The sequence below is a fragment of the Heteronotia binoei genome, chromosome 2 (genome assembly GCF_032191835.1).
Source record: "Heteronotia binoei isolate CCM8104 ecotype False Entrance Well chromosome 2, APGP_CSIRO_Hbin_v1, whole genome shotgun sequence".
Classification (NCBI taxonomy): domain Eukaryota; kingdom Metazoa; phylum Chordata; class Lepidosauria; order Squamata; family Gekkonidae; genus Heteronotia; species Heteronotia binoei.
The window spans coordinates 157,356,048-157,371,159 of record NC_083224.1 but is presented as its reverse complement, the minus strand read 5'-3'; the positions used below and the strand labels follow the sequence as shown (position 1 = coordinate 157,371,159).

The following is a 15,112-nucleotide window of genomic DNA, read 5'->3' as shown; positions in this document are numbered from 1 at the left end:
TATTTGGCTGGGACCATTATTTGCCATTGCTGTGTGCTTCCATTACAAATCAGTTAAAAGGTTTGCTTTGCTGAGTGTGTCCAGCCAACCTCTTGTGCAGGTTTATGTTTGACAGTAGATAGTGGTATCCATAGCTGAGTCTTGGTGTGTACTTGAGAAGTAGCAACAGTTGTTATGGTCTGCTGATTTCAGTATTTTCCTGTGAGGGTCAGTGGATCAATGTGGTCAATAAATATGCTTTGTGTCTAGAGTGAGGACCAGCCCTAAGCTTGGAAACAGCAGGCTAATTATGATTGAATATGGGGGAAAATTAATATACAATGCATACCAATAAATAACCATGGATGTTATGGTTGACAGGGAAACTAGCAAAAATTTGTGTTTTAGTGGATTTGTTTCATTCAAGGAGAATTGGTGATCAGCAGCCATGATAATTTTAAGCAGTTCACAGGCCATTTATGTTCACAAACAAATATATCTTTGGTAGGTGCTGGAATAAACAGGGTATGGGTAAATTTCTTAAACTGTGATTTTTTTTGTGGGAATCACGGTTTCCTGATATGTGATGAGATGTGTGTTAAACAGGAAGTACAAGTGACCAAAGATATCTTTGTTCTTCTTGGTAATGTCTGAATGTCTGACAACGGAAGTCTAATAGTACAATCCTGAGCAGAGTAACATCCTTCTAAGTTCATTGAAGTGAGAGGGCTTAGAAAGATAGAATTCTGTTTAGGATCACTCTGTAAGTTATTCACCCTGTTTTATCATGGAAATTGTCACATCCAGTATAGCCAGAATGCTAAATCTTTGGTTTGGTATGTTTTAAAATATTTTTAATATTATGTTTTAACATTTAATTCTTATCTAGTATGAAGCTTGGTTTGATTGATTGGGGATATAGAAACAAAGATGGCTGAATGGAATGAAAATATTGAATAAATTGCTGGTGAGAGAGCAGTTTACAGTAAATGAACTGTTTTGTACTCTTATTTTGGAAAACAAAATGCAGTGATTTTGAAGTACAGAACAATTAAATGCTGTGTGCTGGTTTTGATCTTTGTTTCTGCTATTTAACTGCTGTACTTTAGCCTATCCTTTGGCTCTTTCATTGGATTATTTATATAACCGGGATTTGAAGGTTATTCTTCCCGAGAAAATGTGTTAACTACATGCATAAGTTTCAGAGGTAGTTGTGTTGATCTGTGGTAGAAAAGTTAGATTCAAGTCCAGTAGCACCTTAGAAATCCCCTTACCAGTTTTTACAGTGAGCCACTGAAAATGGCGCACAAGGTCAGAAGCTTGGGGGTGCTGCTGGAGCCTGCCTTGACAATGGAGGCCCAGATAGCCACTACTAAATCCGCATTTTTCCATCTTAGGCGGGTGAGGCAGTTGGCCCCCTTCCTTGAGCATGATGACCTGGCAACTGTGATCCATGCAATGGTCACCTCGAGGTTAGACTACTGTAATGCCCTCTACTTGGGGCTGCCCTTGTCTCGAACCCGGAAACTCCAGCTAGTGCAGAACGCGGCAGCCAGGCTGCTATTGGGGCTTCCCAGGTGGGAGCACGTCAGCTGGGGCTGCGGGAACTGCACTGGCTGCCAGTAGTATACCGCATTTGCTACAAGGTGCTGGTTGTTACCTTTAAAGCCCTATATGGCCAAGGACCTGCTTACCTTAGGGACCGTCTCTCCCCACATGTTCCCCAGAGAGCACTTAGATCTGGATCCCAAAACCTATTAGTGGTCCTTGGGACGAGGAAGGCAAGACTAAAATCTACCAGAGAGAGAGGGCCTTCTTGGTAGCAGCCCCCTACTGGTGGAACCAGCTATTGGAGGAAGTGAGGGCCTTGCAGGACCTCGCCCAGTTCCACGCCTGTAAAACCACACTCTTCCGGTTAGCCTTTAACTGATCTAGAATTACTGTCATTGTGGGAGAAAACGTAAGAATACTGAAGCCATCAGAAGCAAAACAACTACATATGATATCAGCACCAGATTGTTTTAATTATTGAATTTTAAATTGTCATATTAATGTAATGCAATTTTTAAATTGATTGCTTTCATTTTATTGTTGTGAGCCTCCCTGAGCCTGCTCCGGTGGGGATGGCAGGCTATAAATCAAATAAATAAATAGAGACCAACAAGATTTTGGGGGTTTATGCTTTTGAGAGTCAAAGCTCCTTGGCCCAGAAACTTATACCATAAAATCTTGGTGGTGCTAAGGTGCTACTGGGCTCGAATCTAACTGTTCAACATGCATAAGTAATTTCAGAATCTTTCATCCGTTTTCTTGCTATTGTGATCCTGGCAGGGCTTTTTTGGTAGAAAAAGCCTAGCAGGAACTAATTTGCATATTAGGCCACACCCCTGATATCACCATTGTTAGATGTAGGGCTTTTTGTAGAAAAAGCCCAGCAGGGAATCATTTTCATATTAGGCCACACACCCTGACACAAAGCCAGCCGGAACTGTATTCCTATGCGTTCCTGCTCAAAAAAAGCCCTGGATCCTGGGTTTTTCCTGGGATCCTGTGGCTGCATGCTGCAGAACACTTTCCTGGGGTAAGCCTCAATGACAAAAAAGAGATTTACTTCTGAGTAGACCTGCTTAGAATTGCTCCCTGTGTCTCTGAGGAACTGATGCTACTCCTCTGGCCATTGGTATGATTGCTTATTATGATAATAATTAATTCCCCATTCCAGCCCTCCCCATTGCTGATTTCTGAATCATCCCTTGGACATTTAAACAAATGAGAGGTTGAAGTGAGTTTTCAGGATTGTTAACCCAGAATAAATGATTATGTAAACTGGGAGGGAAGGACTCTGGTTCCATTATTGTTTTAATATTTGTTGTGTTGTAGGGAGCAGAATATTAATTTCCTGTGTCATGCAAATCTAGAGTTTTCCCCCCAAAACAAGTACCCAATTTCTCTGATATTACCATACATCCTTCATTCAAATTCTGAGTACTTTTGTAAGTAAACATCATTATTTGAATTAGGCAGGCCACTTATGTTGCAGCTTTACTCTGGATGTTTGTTTGGATCCTGCCTAAAATTTCTTCCATTTGTAGATATATGACTTCCCCACTTCCTCCCTCCCACTGTAGTCCAGAATGTCCCAGAAATACTTGGTCATATTTGAAGGGAAACTCGTAGGAATATGGGGATGGGTGGGTTGAAGGTCTGCTGTGGGAGGGGGAACAGACAAAATTTGCAGTCATGGAAATTTAGGTGGGCTACAATCCATCCCTCAGTGCTAAATTTATGCTATGCCTGATGCAGAGAACATTAGCATACATTTGGAATGTTAGAGCATGTAATTACAGATACAGTCGTTATCCTTCAAAAATGACTGGCTACTTAACTCTATGCCATACAATAATGACCACAATGAAAGTAGTTTTTAACTTTTTATGTGTTGTGTTTTCAAAGAGCAGACAAGCTAGTATGCCGATTTTAGTAACACAGCACACAAAATGTAAATATTTGTATTCAACAATTTTCAAATGGTTCAGACATGTGGTATGGAACAATAACAAAATTAACATATCCACACAGAATAAACTGCCCACTATGACTCTGTATGAGTTAATTCTCCAACCTTGCTTTCTTCCATTCAGCCTGCCTTTAGGTGATAGCTAATCCTTCTACATTTCTGCATCATATCACTCAATAGCTCTCGATACAAGAATTTTGCAGAATTTCCATTTCTTAGAATAGTCACCCCTAGAATAGCAATGGTTCCTTTAACTGCTAGTGGCTTACTCTTGCAGGCTTGAATTTTTAAAATAATTAGATGTAAAAATGAGTGTGGTTTGGATATTTATTTTATAAAATCTATACCTCACCTTTCTTCCCTTATAAGAGCTAGCAAGGCCACTAACAAATAAAAACATGCATAATAAAAACACATCTTTACCATTAAACCCAACAGAAAACACATCATTAAATCAAAATCAAAACTCCATTACTCCAAAACTCCATAGTGAAACATAAAAATAACAAAATATTGAGCAGGAGGAAGGGATACTGAGGGAAGGCCAGGAAAAAAAAAGTGTTGTTTGGATATTTATTTATTTTCCAGGATCTATACCCTGCTTTCCTGCCATCATAAGGGCCACCAAAGCAGCTAACACACACATACATACACATATACATACATACATATATATATATATATATGTAGTTGATGCCTCCCTTGTGGCACAGAGTGGTAAAGCTGCAGTACTGCAGTCGGAGCCCTCTGCTCACAACCTGAGTTTGATCTCAGTGGAAGTTGGTTCAGGTAGCTGGCTCCAAGTTGACTCAGCCTTCCATCCTTCCGAGGTCGGTAAAATGAGTACCCAGCCTTGCTGGGGGGGGGGGAGTGTAGATGACTGGGGAAGGCAATGGCAAGAAAGTCTGCCGTGAAAATGTTGTGAAAGCAACGTCACCCTCGAGTCGAAAACTACTGGTGCTTTCACCTTTACCTTTATATATACACACACACAAAATATTGAGCAGAAAGGAAGGATACTGAGTAATCTAATCTAGATGTAGCTACAGCACTCATCACACTGGCCAGATCTTTTCTCCTCAGGAAAGGCCACAGCTAGCTGTGGCACTTGCATCTTGTGATTAAGAATCAGTTTATTAGTCTGCATCCACCCCAAAACTGTCTCTAGGCACTTATTCAAGGTTTGAATGGTCCCCCTTGGATTAGCTGGCTGTGCAAGGTAGAGTTGAGTGTCATCTACATATTGGTGACAACCCAGCCCAAATCTCCAGATGATCTTATCCAGCGGTTTCATGTAGATGTGACCAAGGCTGTCATAGCCCCATAACCACGTCTAAAGACAGACTGGAAAGGATCTAAACAATTTGCTTCCTTCAGGAACGCCTGAAGTTGTCTAACCACTACCCATTCAATGACCATGTTCAAGAATGGAACATTTGAGACTGGATGAGATCTCCAGGGTCCAAGGTAGGCTTCTTTAGAAGTGGATGCACCATGGTCTATTTCAAGGCTATGGTGACCACCCCTTCATTCAAGGGAGGCATCAACTACCACTTGGATCCAGTCAGCTAACTGCTGCCCCTTCCAGCAGATTTAAGTAGCCAGAAAAGACAAGGGTGATACAAGCAGGTGGTTGGTTTCAGATTTCTGAGGATCCTGTCTACATGCTCAGACTGAATAAACTAAAATGTATCACAAAAAACTGGAAAAGTCAGTACTATCTGACCCTGTCACTGCTAATGCAGAGTCCCAGTCAAAACAGATATGAGAGATTTTATCTGCAGTGTTGAGCAAATTGATCACAGTGGGTCACCGAGCAACCTGTCTCCTCCTGAAGGCCAGACCCCAATAAGCCTCAGACCACCATGAACAGCTCTGGTCCCTACACTCAGCAGCTACAGTGGTGGAAGGAAAGTGGTGTTCCTTTGCTACCATCGCCTCCACGGAGTACGTTTTTGTCTGTGTCTTATCAAAGTCATCCTGGGTCTTCCTCCAGTGTCGCTTTTAGCCATCTGGCTTCTCCTTTCATCCCCTGCAGCCCCTCAGTAAACCTAGGGGCTACCTAGGTTCTAATGCTTGAGATATCATGCCAGCCTCTTGGGTCATTCATTCCAGAGGTCAGCCAGGGCATTAGAAGCACTAGCCATTTCAACGGGAAAATCCTATAGAGCTGTCAGAAAACCATTAGGATGCAACTGATTCCCAGGCTTATAATTTTAATAGATCCCACACCCCTGAAGAGTTGTAGTATCCCTGTAAATCTAAAGCTAAGCAAATAGTGATCTGTCTATGACCACAGAACCATAATAAATTATTCCACCCTTAGATTGCATTCATCCCACCCGGAACAAAATACCAATGGAAGAGTGTGATTTGCACAATGTGTAGGACCAGTTATTACCAGAGAGAGGCCCATGGTTGTCATAGAGGCGGTCAGATGCTGAGCCACTCCTGACAGCCTTGGCATGAAGTCCTCTAGGACAACCAGCCTTGGGATCCTCAACATCACCCCTGAAATGATCTCTTTCTGCTCATGTAAGGAGACTGTTAGGTAGCAAGGTGTAACAGAATCCTAACCCTGTCTCTCAGTTCTGACTTTAGGTACACAGCCTTAAAACAGGAAGTGACCTGGATGCAACAGTGTGCTGGGGGTGGTGGTGGTGGAGTCCTTAGAGACGACATTGACACCACCTCCCTGCCTGCCGGACATGCTGTTGTTAGCCCCTCCTCCCAGCAAAGTCTCAGCGATACATGCCAGGTACATGCCCTCTCATCTAGGATTAAATCCTGGATGGCTACTGTTTTTTCTGTAACTGATCTGGCATTTAGCAGCAGGACATTTGAGAAATTTTGACATGTGGAATAACTAGCCTATTTGGAAAATTATAGCCTTCCCAGAAATCGAAACAAGTAATTTTTGAAAATGGCACAAAATGAGGATTTAAGAAACTGTACTCTCTGGGTGTTGTTCTTGCTATTTGTGAAAAATGTAGGTGGACTCTCGGGGGTGATTCTTGCTCCTGCTGTTACATGAGAACGTAATGGTGGTAAACCTTTAAAAATATAAAATCTAAATCCAACCATTTATTTTGAGAGAAGTCATGCAAGCTGTGATTTCTTTTTCAGATTGAAGCCCTGAAATATAAATGTAGGTCTCTTTGATGTAGCTGCCATCATCTAGTTTGAGATACAAACAACTTATTGTTGGCCATGTACTTAGATTCTGTTGATCACAAGGGTTATCTGATGTTTAAAAACAAAAAGGAACCTTCAAGACTAGCAGATTTATTATAGTATAAGCTTTCATGGACAAGAGCCCTACTTCATCACTTGAATCGAGCATCACTTCACTTGGCAAATATATAACAACTGTAAATAGCAGGGACAAAGTGCCATGAACTATTCTACGTAAGACTTCAGTAAATACAATGTAGGCATGGGAACTATTCACAGGGAATGTTTCTGTTATCTGCATACTTGGAGCCAAACTAGATGTGATGAGAAAAGATGATGCAGATACGTGTTCCTTCTAGGAATGTTTGAAAAGCAGACACTTAAATTAACTCATTGAAAGAGGCACACGAGCCCCAGAGGGCACTGAGGTCATCTGGGAAAAACCAGTTGAATATCCCTGGGCCAAGGGAGGCCAGACTGAAGGCCACCCGGGATCGGGCCTTCTCTATCGCCGCTCCAATGCTATGGAACCAACTCCCTGAGGAGGTGAGGGCCCTAAAATGTTTAGATCAATTTCGTAGGGCCTGTAAGACCCACCTTTTCAGGATGGCCTTCAACTAGTGACAGAATCAGTGACAAAGCTAGTTATGCTGCTGGAAATGTTCTATAACGCCACACTGTTATGTTAATTTTAATAATTTATAACTGTTTTAATTATGTTTTTATGTTTTTATTATGTAAAACCGATGTAATGTATCATTATGTTGTGAGCCGCCCTGAGCCCGCTCCGGCGGGGAGGGCGGGATAGAAATAAAAAATTATTATTATATATTATTATATTATTATTAATATTCCCTTGACCAGGGAGGATGCAGCTTTTTCTGACCTAGAAATCTTCAGTGCACAGCTATATAAAATACAGCTATATAAAACACAGGAAAATGCACTCCTCATACAATTCAACATCTTATATCACAGTGAACTTTATATGTTTATATGTTTTGTAAATATAAAGCTATATGCAGGCTCGGCGCTAGGGGATCTTGCGCCCCTAGGCCATGGCCGTTTCTGCCACCCCCCCATGGCCCGATGACATCACCAGAAGTGATGTCATCAGACTGCATGCTCCGCATGAACGTTCAGCTGGGAGCACAGGGAGGCGGGCGGATGGGCGTGGGGGAGGCGGACGGGTGATGGCAGTGGGGAGACAGACTTTAGCGGGCATGGAGAGGTGGGTGGACAGGCAGGGGGCGGCGGTGGGCAGAGGTGGCGAGATGGACAGGGGGAGATGGGCGGGTGGGGTGAGATCGACGGCAGCGAGAAGAGTGAGAGAGACTTCAGCGGGCGTGGGGAGGTAGACGGGTGGTGGGGAGGTGGGTGGACGGGGCGAGATGGAGGGGGGAGATGGGGCAGGAGGGCAGCGGTGGCCTGAGGCGGACACCTACTTAGCTTACTCCCACGCACCATCCCTGGCTTTATGCAATTACTCTATTGTAGAGTACATGTTTACTGAGATGTGGATTGAGCAATTTACCAGTACTTTGCTACTGCTGGAGACATAGGATTTGAACATTTTGTATTAATAGAGTAACTGCGTATAGCTTTATATTTATTGTTGTACAAAACATATCAAGTTCACTGTGATATAAGATGTTGAATTGTATGAGGATTGCATTTTCCTGTGTTTTATATAGCTGTGCACTGTTTTAACACAGGAGCCCATTTTTGCTAGAAATCTTCAGCCAGTATTCTGAATCATGAGCTGAAGGCAAGTATCAGATACAGAGTTTATTTAGTGGCTTTTAATAAAACTATTTCTTCATGGAACCCAGGGCAGTGTACATGATTCTCTCTTACTCCATTTTATCCTCACAACAACACTGTGAGGCAGATTAGGATGAGAGAGAGGGCGAGTGCCTGGTCCTTACATGATCCCCCCATTTTCTTATGTTATGATCACAACAACCCTGAGAAGTACGGCATCTGGATCGGGGCGGTGTGGCGGTGCTGATGCTGTTAGATCTGTCGGCCGCGTTCGACACGGTCGACCATCGGCTACTGACCCGCCGCCTCGCCGATATAGGGGTGAGGGGGTCTGCCTTACAATGGCTCTCCTCCTTCCTCGAGGATCGGGGACAAAGGGTGGCAATTGATGGCGAGCGGTCCCGGAGGCGCACACTGGATTGTGGAGTGCCTCAAGGGGCAGTCCTCTCACCAATGTTATTTAATATCTATATGCGCCCTCTTGCCCAGATTGCCAGGAGATATGGACTTGGGTGCCACCAATATGCAGATGACACCCAACTCTATCTGCTGATGGACGGCCGGCCTGGCCGCGTCCCTGAAAATTTAGACCGGGCCTTGCAGGATATGGCAATGTGGTTGAGGGGGAGCGGGCTGAAATTGAATCCAGCGAAGACAGAAGTCCTTTGTCTGGGTCGGGGCGCCCGGGAAGGGGAAATACCTCTCCCGGTCTTCGACGGGGCGCCGCTGAAAGCGGCGCACCGGGTTAGGAGTCTGGGAGTCTTACTGGAGCCTTCTTTATCAATGGAGGCCCAGATTGCAGCCACTTCCAAGTCAGCCTTTTTTCACCTGAGGCGGGCAAGGCAGTTGGCTCCCTTCCTAGAGCGCCAAGACCTGGCAACGGTACTTCACGCAACGGTCACCTCGAGACTGGACTACTGTAATGCCCTCTACATGGGGCTGCCTCTGTACCGAACCCGGAAGCTGCAGCTGGTGCAGAACGCAGCGGCCAGACTGTTGTTGGGGCTCCCTAAATGGGAGCACATACAGCCTGGGCTGCGCGAGCTGCACTGGCTGCCAGTTACATACCGGATTCGTTACAAAGTGCTGGTCATCACCTTTAAAGCCCTATATGGTCGAGGACCTGTCTACCTTAGGGACTGTCTCTCCCCATACGAACCCCAGAGAGCACTGAGGTCAGCTGGAAAAAACTTGTTGACCACCCCCGGACCGAAAGAGGTGAAGCTGCAATGCACCCGTAACCGGGCCTTCTCCTCTGTAGCCCCGAACCTATGGAACCAACTTCCAGAGGAAATGCGGGCCCTGCGGGACCTTGAACAATTCCGCAGGGCCTGCAAAACCTTCCTCTTCCGACTGGCTTTCGCTGACGAAGAAAGAAATTGCTAATGATTACCGCCATTATAAAAGCACAATTAGCATTAGCACTTTTATCAATTTAATTAAGTGATTTTAAACTTATCAGAATTTTTAATGTTTAATGTTAATGTAACCTTGTCTTTTGTATAAGGGAAATTGAATGATGTTGTTAGCCGCCCTGAGCCTGCTCCGGTGGGGAGGGCGGGATATAAATAAAATTATCTATCTATCTATCTATCTATCTATCTATCTATCTATCTATCTATCTATCTATCTATCTATCTATCTATCTATCTATCTATCTATCTATCTATCTATCTATCTATCTATCTATCTATCTATCTATCTATCTATCTATCTAATGAGACAGGCAGGTGAACAGTCATACAGCAAGTGCATGATTCCCCTCTCCTCCATTTTATCCTCATATAACCCTGTGAGATAGTCTAGCTAAGAGAGACTGACTGGCCCAGTGACACCCAGTATATTCCATTGCAAATCAAAACTTGAATAGTGCTAAAGGAAGAGGGGTGCCTATGCAGACTGCATGAACTTTCACAGTATTCCGATTTTTATGGTTGATTGCAGTGAACAGGGAAGATACTGTTCTACATTGTTGAGGTAAATGTAAAACATGAGCAATGTTCTGACAGTTTCAGTGCTGGAAAATCCTCCTGAAGAGGTTGTAAAAGGTTTATTGTGCCAATAAGAGTCCCTATAGATCATATATCTGTTCATAACAGAAGACTGGCATTTCAAAACTGGAGGCAATAGGCACCATCCAGTCCCCTGAGTTAAGCACTTTTAAGACCCATTGATTTCAACTGAAGTGTCAAGCAGGTACTTAAATCTCTCCTACTAGAGATTAAATGGATTTAAAGTGCTTACTTTTCACAAGATTGTAGCCACTGGTTGGAAATGGCTAGTGCAAAGGTATCTTCACATGCAGATTTATAGCAGTTTCTGTTGAAATAATTTACATTGGCCAGAGCACACCTTTGAATTGCAAATGCTTCTCTGCTGTGAGGTGTTCTGATGGTCACAGGTTCACATAAAGAGCTGGCGAGAGACTCAAAGGTAATTTTAGGCTCTCTTTAGGTGCTTTTTCTGGTGTGGTTGCTGCTGTCTCCATGTTTACAATCACACTGGTCTGGGTACATGTAAAGATTTTCATCCATGCAACACCATAGCCAGGCAGGGGGCAGTTTAGCATGGTGGAGCTTACTTCCAAGGAAACTGGCTAAACAGATTGGGCTGTGCAAAGGAATGGAGAAGCTGCTCTTGTTTTGTTTTGACTGAGCAGCCAACATGCCTATTCCAGGTCAGGGCTTGCAAGCAAACATTTATAGGAAACTTTACTTTTGGAGTACTTTGGAGGTTTGGATTGTTTGAATTGTTCATTTTTTTTTTTTTATAAAAAGGTCTTAGGCTCACCCACAACACTTTGGAAATGCTAATGAGTTCCCTGGCCAAACAATGATGGTCGGTCCACCCTTCCAGCTAGAAGCTGACAGCTAGCAGGAAAAGGAAAACAGCTTTTACCTACAAAAGGGGCCCCTCCTCTGGTCTGTCTCTCCTGCCAGAGTAGACATGGCACAATCAGTCTTCTGGCCAAGCTGGACAAATTGGGGAGGAGGGGTTGCCTGGTGAGAGCCCTCTCATAGCTGTGGGCCTGCATCGATGTGGGCTGGTTTCAGCAGTTATTAAAAGCCACACAAGGAACAGACTTCTCAAGGGTCCAGACATTAGGGTTGCCAAGTCCAATTCAAGAAATGTCTGGGGGTGAAACTAGGAGACATTGAGGGGGTATGGCCAGGAACAAGGTTGTGGCAAGCATAATTGAACTCCAAAGGCAGTTCTTGCCATCACATTTAAAGGGTCTGCACACCTTTTAAAAGCCTTCCTTCATTATTTCCAAGAGGGGCACCTTCTTTGGGAACTCAGATAATTGGACCCCCCGGTCCAATCCTTTTGAAACTTGGAGGGTATTTTGGGGAGAGGCACTGGATGCTATGCTGAAAATTTGGTGCCTTTACCTCAAATAACAGCCCCTCCCCAGAGCACCAGATACCCACAGAGCAATTTTCTATTATATCCTATGGAAATCAGTCTCCATAGGGACTAATGGAGTGCCCAGCAGACCTTTTCCTTTCTCCCCCCCCCTGCTTTCTGATGACCCTGAAGTGGGGGGGAGGGCCTCCAAAACGGGGGATCCTCTGGCCCCACCTGGGGATTGGCAACCCTACCAGGCATTGTTTGCATGGCTTTCTGGCTAAGAAAACAAAATCATGTGGCTTACATCATGTCTTTGCACATGCCTGAAACAAGCATGCCAGCACCCACAGTCACATTCAAAACTACCAGAGTTAAAGGCCTTAGTTTTCACATATATGGATGAAGAGAGAAACTTACTTCTGATCTGCATCATTTCAGACTATGTAGCAATAGAAATGTTCAGAAGATTTGCTCTAGCATGTCTTTGGGAAGGCAGAGATTTAAAACACACACACATACACAAAAGCAGCAAATGTTGCATTCTCAAACACTGCAATCAAATTCCAGCCTTGGTGTTTTACAAAGTCAGGTTTGAAAAATAAGATATCTGGCTTATTGTATGAAGAACAGGTAGCTTGAATGAAACCTGTCTTGAGGATTCTAATCTGGCTGTTTTGTGTAGGCTGGGTATAAAATTTTCTACCATCCTTGACTAAGGAGGATAGAGGAGCAATTGTTTTCCTTGAGTCATTAACCACTGGTAGATAGAGACTGGAGGGAGGTGCCAAATTGGGTATGGAGTCCATTCTATTTGATGGGCCTATAAGGTAGAATGGGCCCATAAGGGGACGCCATTTTTTAATTTTGCCCCCCCTCAAAAAACATGTAGATCCGGTCCTGCTGGTGGGACAGTGTCCCTAAGGAAGGCATTATCCTTATATGTTTTTAGGAGGCACTGTGAAGTTGTCTTATTTACTACAATTTTTAATTGGGTTTAAGCTGCAGGCATTTTCTTGGGGCGCATTTAGGGTAAATTGTTTTTCTTTAGAATGTATCCATATTTTTACTTTAGAATTGTAAGCTGACTTGAGCCACAAGGAAAAGGCTCAGTATAAATGTTTGAATAAACACCTTAACCCTCTGTTGTTTGTGAGAGTTAGGCTTAAGTTTTTTGTAGATCAACAACCTTACCTTTATAGTTCTGAATGTAACTAATGAAAATATCTCTTTGTGAATCAAGCTCTCACACTTCATATTACTGATATGCCTTTCTTTTGTGATTCCACTCCTTTTTCATCACAAATAGTAAAAGTTTTCTTGCAATAAGAAGTAATAGAAGCTAGCATTACTGTCAGTAGTATGCCCCCTTGGTGTTGACTAAAAACATCTTCTGTAATATGGTTGGATTAAAAGTATTATGTCCAAGCACTGAAAGAGGGGAAGGAAGCACAAATGGAAGGCTCAAAGTGTTTTTAATTTTTTTCTTCTTGAAGGAACTTGTGGAGTACTACAAGCACCACTCACTTAAAGAAGGCTTCAGAAGTTTGGACACAACTCTCCAATACCCATATAAAGAATATGAACATTCAGTGGACCAAAGGTGTAACCGACCACCTGGCAGCTGTAAGCATTACTTTTTAATACCAAAGGCACAGCTATAAGTTTTTTAAAAATCTTCATTTTGAATTTCTTGCCATATAACCAATTAATATGATAATGCATTTAGCTAGATTTTTCTGCAGCTAAGCAGAATTAGATCTGCTGACAGGTTTATGAACAGGTCTAGTTAGATTTCCTGACTGTCTATGTTTAAATGAAATCACTGCGCAAACATCTATTAAAATGTGAGTGATTGATTTGTAAACAGACGTTTTGCACTGAATGTGCTGTTTTCAGCTACATGAATTAATAAACATGTAATTCTAATCTTGCATTTGGCATACAAGTAAATTATCTCTGTGATTTAAAACCACAGACTGCAAGCCAGAACTTCTGTAAAAATGCTTAAATTAATACGGATTCTCTTTCTAATACATATAGATTCTTTTTCAAAATAGGACTTTCTTTGTGGGCCAAACTAGAAGTTTGGTTGAAGATTTGACTTCCTCCTAACATCTAAAAAAACATTAGGGGAAAAGTTTGGTTCGTTCCTTCCCTTAGTGACAGAGGTCTCCAGTTATGGTTTTGTGTGGTCGGGTGGATGGAAACTAAACTAAAAAATATGGTTGGTGTTGCTTGGATTCTGACTATCTTGAAGCCTGTGCATGTATTCACCCTTGCACACAAATATAAATCTGCCTTGCAACTGGCTGGGTTAGTTGGCATTGTATATAAAATATTTTTAATATTATAAAGGAACAGGTATGCATTTTTTGTTGATAAATGGATGTACATTGGAAAACTGCCAAATGGCCTATAGATAATTTTGACCTTCCACTGCAAAAGCTAAAAGTTTGTACTTTGAAATATGGTACAGCCACAGTATGTTTGATGCCTAATAAGGGTAAAATGCAAATTCTACTGTTAACTAATGCCAAGGAGAAAGGCTCTGGTTTTGAATGTATTATCCCTTGTTTTTATGTCCTCACTGCTCTCATTTTCTTTTAATTTTTTTTTAAACAGGCTTCTAGGGAAAACTAGAAATGCATTCACATACAAATCTGAAACGTCTTTGCAATGCACATGTGAAACCTTACATTGGTCAGACTGCCTATTTTCATTGCATTGTCTCCTGAGCACTCTTTCCCACATTTCACATAAATAGCAGGAGAAGCTCAAATACTAAAGTCTCACCAATGAAAACTATCCTTTCCTATCTCTTGCCCTTATTATTATTATTTTTTTTTTACCAAGCAGTCTTCCTTCTTTTGTTATGAACTCATTTGAGTTTCTGGTTATCTGCCTCACATCCCTTCTGAGGCTCTGTTTGGTGTTGTTAGCATATGTGCTTATTTCTTCCCCATTTCTTTTTTATAGTCCGGTGTATCTTTATCTTGCATCCCTATTTTCTGTGGGATCCGCAGCTTCCTTGCTTTGCTTGCTATTTTATTTTTAGACTAAGTATTTGCCAGTGGGAGCAGGCACAGATATCACAAGTGCTCCTCTTAGACTAGCAAGTACGTGTTGTGTATGCTGCCGCTGCTGTGTTAATGTTGACACTGTGTCTTGAGGTACAGTAGGATGTATATGAATTGATACTGCAAGGCTTAGAGTATTAAATAATTCACCTGCAGACACTGGCACCCCAAATAAAAAATTTCTGTCTTTTTTCCTTACCCCTGTCTCCCAACAGCAGTCCCCCATGTCACATCATATTGCAAACTTCTT

At 42.6% G+C, this 15,112-nt stretch overlaps 1 protein-coding gene across 1 annotated transcript in view; it reads left to right on the top strand.

Moving 5' to 3' along the window:
* The window catches only part of VAV3 (vav guanine nucleotide exchange factor 3), a 230,022-nt gene that overhangs the window by 203,273 nt on the left and 11,637 nt on the right, over positions 1–15,112 (top strand). Inside the window, exon 25 of the mRNA XM_060232308.1 lies at positions 13,279–13,408. Coding sequence (XP_060088291.1) covers positions 13,279–13,408 — 130 coding nt within the window. The remainder of the gene's footprint in view (positions 1–13,278; positions 13,409–15,112) is intronic.